The sequence below is a fragment of the Ruditapes philippinarum genome, unplaced genomic scaffold (genome assembly GCF_026571515.1).
Source record: "Ruditapes philippinarum isolate M1 unplaced genomic scaffold, ASM2657151v2 ctg176_1_1_1_1, whole genome shotgun sequence".
Classification (NCBI taxonomy): Eukaryota; Metazoa; Mollusca; class Bivalvia; order Venerida; family Veneridae; genus Ruditapes; species Ruditapes philippinarum.
In genome coordinates this window covers 292402-301118 of record NW_026864115.1, presented here as the reverse complement: position 1 = coordinate 301118, position 8717 = coordinate 292402, and the positions used below count along the sequence as shown (strand labels likewise).

Here is an 8717-nt window from a genome sequence, read left to right as displayed (position 1 = left end):
TGTATATATTAAAGAAATTATCTGGAAAATATTTATTATCAAAATATTTAAATAAATACTGGAAGATAATTATTCTACGTTGAAGATTTATACCAATTATAAAAGCGTTTTGTGAGAAATCAAAGTCGCAGACATGTATAAACCGTCTAGTTACGCCCATGACTATTTTACGGCACCAGGTGATATAGCATTTATGGTATTGACTGTTTATCCAATAGACAAAGCGGAGAGTGCGTTATGGTTCTAGTCTGAACTGTCACAGGTACTATATAACACGCCAAGTCTTGACGACTTTAGAACTCTAGTTCCACTACGGAGTATCTATCTATTTCTGGAAAAGATCGTGGATTGTTGTTATAATATAGGTATAGGAATAATTTTCAGTTATTCTCATATATCATACATGTAACTCAGAAATTCTAAATTTATTGGAGAGGGATGGGGGGGGGGGTCAGAGATATATGTTCATTTCTTATTTCAGTTTCCATGTTTTGGAAAAATAAAAACATTATTTTAAAGATATTACATTGAACACGTTATGTACATATTCTATTTTTGAACTATATTACTTCTGTATAAAATGTTTGTATTTGTTTTATTTAAAAGCTTTATTTTGAATTAGATCTTATCAACAAGATACCTGGTTAAAATGTATGCAAATCCTACCAAATTGTTTCCTGGTTCCAATGTAAAAAGTTTAAGGGTATTTCTTATGAAATATTTTAATAACATTTATCAACAGTAAAATTATATTGGTTCTATTACTACAATGTATATGGTTGATTCCCGAAAATGTTGTAACATAGAATATCTCTGTTATTTAATACACATGAATAATGTACGTTAACAGAATAAAATGTTCCGAAACAAAATATTATTTTGTTATTTTAAGTACAGTTTTATCCTTTTAGCAATGATTTTTGTATGACCATTCGCTTTTAAGGCAATAAATTATCATATTTATATCATACAAGCAGTCTGGAAGTATACTTTTTTTTCAAAATTCAAACATTCAATAAATTTAGCATGAGATATATAGCTTTATTCACTTTAACTGGCTTTGCTTTACTTTTAGATAAAATGCTTATTATAGTATTTGTATGAATTTTTACCTACTCCATGATTTTTTCAGACAAATTCATTTGCATTATTTTCATTTAAATATCAAAGAAAAGGAAAACAATACTTTTTATCTATTTTTTCAGACTGTATAAATAAATAAATAAATAAATAAACAAACAAACAAACATCTTAGGCAGGTTATGTTATGATCTAGTAATAATCAGAATTTACCGTGTACAGAAAAAGGATAAAGCTTTTTAAAAAAAATATTATGTTAATAAGTCTCAAAGAAAACTAAAAGTGTGAGAAACATGAGCTGATGATATGACATATTAATATGGAGGAGAATAAATTGTTCTAGAACAAATAATGTTATTCGTCATATAAATTAAAGCTATTTTTAACACTTGAATTCTTTGAACGAGTTGAATAAAATTATATTATGCGAACCTCTAGCAAGAATAATATTATTTTATTCAATAAGTTCAATAAATTTAATGATGAAGCTGCACGAATATAATATTCATTTTATCACATATTTAAAAAAAATCCGGTGAAAAAGAAAAAGATAGATAGATAGATACTTTTTACTCGTCAAAATTTACCGCGTCTTTTCGCTGTCGTAAAAGAGATACGGGTATTTGATAAATGTTAACACTAAATCAATCAGAACTTCATCAACATGCTTTTTTCACGTAATATTTAATAAAAAACCCTCTAAATGGTATAATTTTATTGTTTTATCAATATTTGAAATACTTTTGAAAATGTGTCCATTGTACTCGTAGACCGATCCACTTCAAATATAACAATATTTGTGTAATTGCATAATTATATAATATCATTTATAGTACTTTAAGTTTCTTTTAAGCCTCGGTCTCACTTACTCCCGGCAGAGCCCAGGACAATCCCGATAAGTTATCGATGATCCGGGACGATCCGGGGGAAATTATTGTTGCGGTCACACTTACCCCGGCAGCACTACGGTAGTTCCCAACTAACCACCCATGATGCGCTCCGGATCATCCAGACAGAGCCCAGATGAAGCTACGGTTCATGCCGGTGCTTCCCCGGTCGTTCCCGGATGACGCCGGAAGAGCCCCGGTTGACCCAGGCAGAGCCCCGGTCGATCCAGGCAGAGCCCAGGATGATCCAGACAGAGCCCCGACAGAACCCCGGTTGATTGAAAACGCCCAAAAATGATAACATTGATACATGATTTTTATTTAATATAATATCTATTGTTCCAGAATAGTAATTCATGATGATTTTCTGAAAAATCCTTATGCCATACTGGTTAGAAGGGAATTGGGAAGGGTTTTAAAACAAACAAGTGCAATTATCGCAAATTGTCGTTATACTTTGAAATGATCCGGGCTTTGCCGGGGCTCTACTGGGATCAACCGTAGCTCTACCTTTATCATCCGGGGCTCTGCCTGTAGTTACCGGGGCGTTGCCGGCATATACCGGGGCTCTACCGTAGCCCTACCGTAGCTCTACCGGCTATATCATACCCCGGATCATCCCCGGTTTGTGCCGGCAGAGCTACGGTGCTTCCCCGGTATAACCCCGGTCGTTCCCGGCAGAGCTAAGGATGAAGCCGGCAAAGCTATACCTTCCCGGATCATCCCGGACCACCCCGGTAATATCCAATATTTTATTCCATCCGGGGTGGAATGCCGGATGTTCCCGGATCATCCCGGACGTTGCCGGCAGGGTTACAGATGTACCCCGGTTGTTCCCGGTCGTACCCGGTCGTTCCCGGATCACCCCGGACGTCTACCGGGGCTCTGCCGGGATGTAAGTGAGACTGTAACTTTAATAAGACATATTTATTCAATGTAAGATGGTTATTAGGGGTTTACTTAATATAGATGCTTAAAATTTCCTTTGTTATCAACAGATATGGACAACACAAGTATCATCGCTGGCTTACAAGGTAATTTAAATGATTCAAGGAATGGCACGTTCTTGTATACGTCGTCGCCGATCGGACCCGACTTCTTTACAGCATACAACATTTATTTATATCTCATGATCACTCTTGGTGTGCTCGGTAACCTGATTGTGCTAGCCGTATTCCTCTGTAACCGCCCGTCAAACACGACCGACTGGTTCATACTGGCTATAACCATCTGTGATTTCATCTCTTCGGCTGTAAATATTCCAGTTTATGCCACATTCACCAACGGATACTGGCGCGTCTTTGGCACTACTCTGATATGTCGACTTCATATGTTTTTAAGTCAGTCTATTGTGCTCTCCTCTGCCTTCTTGATTTGTGGACTAGCTTTGGACAGGTACTTGAAGATTTGCAGACGTCTCTCATCCTTTACAACAACGCGCGCGCGCAACGCTTGTTTTCTCATAACTGCGTCAACAACACTTTTGTCAATACCTTCCTATGTTATGTATGAAAATCGAGCTGGCCGGTGTGTATCAATTGTCATGAATTCCACACTGTTCTCATACTATTTCTTTGTTTTCATGATATTTGTATTTGCTACAATTGTTGTCGTGTTTTCCTACTGGAAAGTTACCAAAGCAGTTGTATTTAGTGAGTCAAATATTGCAAGACATACTGTGAACAGACACACAGACAACGGATACAGTACCTTCTGCTGCTGTTTTTCCTCTAACAACAGAGTCGTACCGGCACAATCTACATCCAACATGTCTCGTAGCGGGCTTTTTAAAGACACTGTTGTAAATACAACATGTGAACAATCATCAAGTATTGCACACACAGAAAACGACAAAGACCATCTCAATGTAACAAGGCCAAAAGACACGACTGCCGCCAATTTTCAAGGGCAAGTTACAACCGTTTCCGGTCAGTTTGCAGATAAGACCTATAACAAAAATCAGCATATTTCAGCAAAAACCGACAAGCAATCACAATTACATAATTCAGCAAGTTTGAGAACAACAAAAATTTCGTTTTTAGTGTGTTCTGTATTCATTTTGTCTTGGATACCACCATGGCTAAGCTTTGTCCTTGCGTCTTTTCCTAGTATGACATCCAACTTGAATGTTGTAAAGTTCATGATGTTTGGAAGAATGACGTATTTGATAAATGGATTCTCAAACCCGATCATATATACATTGCTGAACAAAAAGTTTCGAAGACGTATTGTTAGAATATTTTGTCGCCACAATTTGTAATGCTTTCTTGGGAACATATCATTGTATCAATGAATGAATAAAAATTGCCCAAAGCACAAATCAGAATTGAGGTATGCGGTTGGTCAGAAACCAGTACAGAATGTTTATTGACCAAAGAAAATCTTGAGATTCGATACAAAATTTAAAAATATAGTTTTATGACCTCAAACCCGGATGCCATTTTTCTCATCATTATTTTTACACTTTTATTACTACTTATTCATATATATCTTTCTGTTACACTGTTGGATTCATGATCAAGTGGTTAAGGTAATTGATTTGAAACCATTTGCCCTTAATCACTAAGAGTTCGAATCCTACCTGGACTTTGGATTCTTTCATGTGAAGAGGATTTCACATTTTGAGTCCTCATTATTTTAAAAATGGCTCTTCTGCCAAAATCTTAATTTGTACATGTATATTCGATACAAACCTTTTTTTGTTAATACAACATGTATAGTGTAAATAACAATAACATAGAATGTATATAACAAAATGACATAGAATTGGAATTTGTAGATATATACAATACTTCTAAGAAAAAAATGGATAGTCACATATGTATTATAATAATTATGCTGACTGTGTATTAGTAGTGATATGATTGCGGTGCACTAAAATAAATGAGTAATATAATTATTATACTTACTTTATTTTGTCTTATAATAGAAGAATATGTAATAATAAATAAATAAATAAATAAATATGATATGATATAATGATGTGATATGATATGATGATACGATATGATGATGTGATATGATATGATGATGTGATATGATGATGTGATATGATATGACGTAAACTAGTCGAGATTTGATTCAGAAGAGGGCTTGTTAAAAACAACTTGTATTCTTTTATATGTTCACTCTTATCGAATTTATAATTACAATTATTGACTAGTGTGCCATTGAATATGATGTGATATTCACCGGCAGATGACATATTGACCGAGACGATTTTATTATATGAAAAGTTTACACGAATTTCGAAATAAAATCACAGAAAGTACAACCTTACACATGTACAACTTTCGCCTGTTTCGTTTACGCGCGGGAAAAAAGTCGCACGTGTTAGGCGTGCAACAACTACGCTAACGCTAAGTATACAAAAATAATTCAAGTTTATACTCATCTTTGCAGTGTAACCTTTTACTATAATGGTAAAGTAAAGATATTTTAATAGAGAAATATGCCTTAAAGAACAAAATGCAAAATTATATTGCAATAGCCACGTGTATTTGACAGTCTACGATATAAGTTCATTGAATATGAGTCTCAATCTATTTAAAAACTTGGTCAGTGAATATGATACTTCACCCAGTGAATATGATTCTATAAAAAATTCTGTTGACTACTGTTTGAACCAATGGGATTACAGCTACATTTAGATCATATGATATGATCTGTTATTCACGGGCAGTTGGCATATTGGCCTAGCGATAGCCGAGGTCAATATGACTTTCTGCCGGTGAATATCACATCATATTCAATAGGTCAATAGTCAATAATTGTTTTATTATATGAATAGGTTTGCATTAAAAAGTTACAATCTTTTTGCCTGATTCGTTGAAGCACGGTAAAAAAACGCACGTGTCAGGCGTACAGCGACTACGCAAACGCTGTGAATACAAAACTAATTTTTTACAAAGTTTATACACATCCTTGCAGTGTAGTATTTTAGTATAATAGTAAAGTAATGAATTTTTAATCGAGGAATATACTATAAAGAACAAAACGCAACAATTATTTTTCAATAAACAGTCTACGATGTATTGTCATTCAATATGACACACCGTATTACCGGCGCCAGTGATTGCAGATCACTGCAGTGATGACAGATAGCTGAATAAATTTGGTTGGTTTTATTATGTTACACAAAGACGGTCCATTTCATTGCTATGAAACTATTGTCCATTGATTGGTGATACAATTAGGTAATTTTGGACTCGTTTTTTCCTGTTTTTAGACTATTTTGAGCAGGTTATAATTAAAAGTGAAAGATTCGGAAAAATCCGTGAAAATGTCTGTTTTTTGTTCAAAATATCTCAAGTTTTAACTAAATGGCAGGGTTTCGTGCTATTAATATAGCAGATGTGGAAAAAATCAAAAAAAATCAACAGTTACTGTATTTATTACCATATTTCTACTGCGTTACAAATGCAATCTACTGTAAGACTAGCGCAGTAAGGACATTTTTTTTCATATTCTGATCTTTTTTTGGTAGTTTTATAGATTTTAAGTGCCTTTGCTATGTTTAAATACTTTTCTTAGTTCACCTGGCAATATTTTCCTTTTTAATTCGCTTTTAAAATTTTGCAAGAAAATAAGAAAGAATCTGGAGACGTGCTGCTTTAAAGTACAAGTAGTTTTACATAAATAATCAATGGATTCGTGAGCTTAAGAATCATCTTTCCCCTCGGTAAAAACAACCTTGTGTAACAAAAGTAATAATATAGAAATAATTACAGATGAAGAATAATAAAAGATATTGGAAGACTCTAAGAGGACGTCACTACACTGAAGCTATAACCAGAATAAATAGAGGATATTCAAGTTTTTTCTATAAATACATGATTTATTTTCATCAAGTGGTATGAAAATAAATATTTCATGAGTGGCAGTAGCCACGAGTGAAATATGGTAATGTTCATGCCACAAGATGAAAATAAATCATGTATTTATAGAAAAAACTTGAATTTTCTGTTTATTATATACATTTTTCTCTTTTTATGCGATAAAATTTGGAAGACTTTCCCTTAATTTTTGTGTACTGGCAGAATTTAAAAGAAAGTAGTCCGGCAAGACACCAGTTAAAATACGGAAAATATGTTTCACTGCAGTGAAAAATAAACTTTTACAGTGAAAATACGGAAAATGAAAATACGCATTTTATTTCATCAATATTTCTCAATATTTCATTTATAAGTATATAATAAATTCAAAAATTGTACTGATAAATAAACGAATACAACAATGACATTGAAATGGTTTTAATTGATCTTTCTAGTAAAGAGGAATCCTGAACTGTTAGATTTCAAAGTATCTTGTTGCCTCTTTTTATATAAAAAATAATTTTACTGTCAAGAAAAGGTAAAGAAAGTGTAGAAATCAATGAAAAGAGTTTTGTATTTATTATTTGTTTTATTAATTATTATTTATAATTATTATCTTAAAAACTAATATCAAGCTCATACGTGATGGTTTTTCAATCAATAACAATTAAGAATATGAAGACCTAGAAGTAATTTGAAGTCATGTCTTAGTTAAGGTTTACATGAAAGCGCAATATTTTAAAATTACATTTGGAATATAAAATTTCGAATAATTATTGGCAAAGAAATATGTTGTAAAATGTATTAATACAGACAGAGGCACACGTACGTATAATTTCAACTTTATTATTAAACATGTTTGTTCACGTTTATCATATTCCATCAGTATGGTCCTATTATCTCACAAAAAGACTTTTCTTTACATTGTCTGAAAGTATTAGCATCGTTAACATGGATGACATCTTAACTGTCTGGACTCAAAATTTAAATGAAACTTGAGGTCATGTGTTGGTGAAAATTCTCCACCTACAACGACCAATTCATTCGAAAAGGCAGAGCTCAGTCGTGTCCAGTCACACTAGAGTCGTGTCCGGTCACACTAGAGTCGTGTTCTGTTACAACAGAGTTAAATCCAGTTATCCCAGTCGTGTCCAGTCACACTAAAGTCGTGCCCAGTTACATCATAGTCGTGTCCAGTTACATCATCGTCTTGTCCAGTTACCTCAGATTCGTTTAAAGTTACACCAGAGTCGTGCTCAGTAACCCAGAAACGTTTTCAGTTACATCATAGTCGTGTCCAGTTCCATCATAGTCGTGTCCAGTTACATCATAATCGTGTCTAGTTACCTCAATTACATCATAGTCGTGTCCAGTTACATCATAGTCGTGTCCAGTTACATCATAATCGTGTCTAGTTACCTCAATTACATCATAGTCGTGTCCAGTTACATCATCGTCGTGTCCAGTTTCCTCAGAGCCGTTTAGAGTTACACCAGAGTCGTGCTCAGTAACCCAGAAACGTTTTGAGTTACATCATAGTCGTGTCCAGATACATCATAGTCGTGTCCAGTTACATCATAATCGTGTCTAGTTACCTCAATTACATCATAGTCGTGTCCAGCTACACCAAAGTCATGTCCAGTTTAACCAGAGTCGTATCCAGTTATACTATAATCATATCCAGTTACACCAGAGTCTTGTTTTGTCCGTATTACACCAAAAGTTACTAAACACCCATCATGCGCCAGAGATGGTTTTCATTTTTTATATTTATTGTACTTTTTAATTTGCGAAAAGTTAGGTAAACAGGAGTACAGCCGTAGCGATTCCGTGAAGTACGGGACAAACCTTGATGAACCGGGACAAAGCGGGAGATCGCCACGGTTGTATTAAAATGTTTAATACTACCGGGGCTTACCGGCACTCACCGGGAAGG

At 34.2% G+C, this 8717-nt stretch overlaps 1 protein-coding gene across 1 annotated transcript; it reads left to right on the top strand.

The window, feature by feature from the left end:
* Positions 1 to 2967: 2967 nt before the first annotated feature.
* Positions 2968 to 4227, top strand: LOC132724470 (alpha-2Db adrenergic receptor-like). Its single transcript, XM_060709340.1, has one exon. The coding sequence runs from the start codon at positions 2968 to 2970 to the stop codon at positions 4225 to 4227; it is 1260 nt and encodes a 419-aa protein (XP_060565323.1).
* Positions 4228 to 8717: the final 4490 nt, after the last annotated feature.

Bases quoted from the DNA above. Each gene is read 5' to 3' on its own strand.
- LOC132724470 (XM_060709340.1), top strand. From the start codon at position 2,968: ATGGACAACACAAGTATCATCGCTGGCTTACAAGGTAATTTAAATGAT.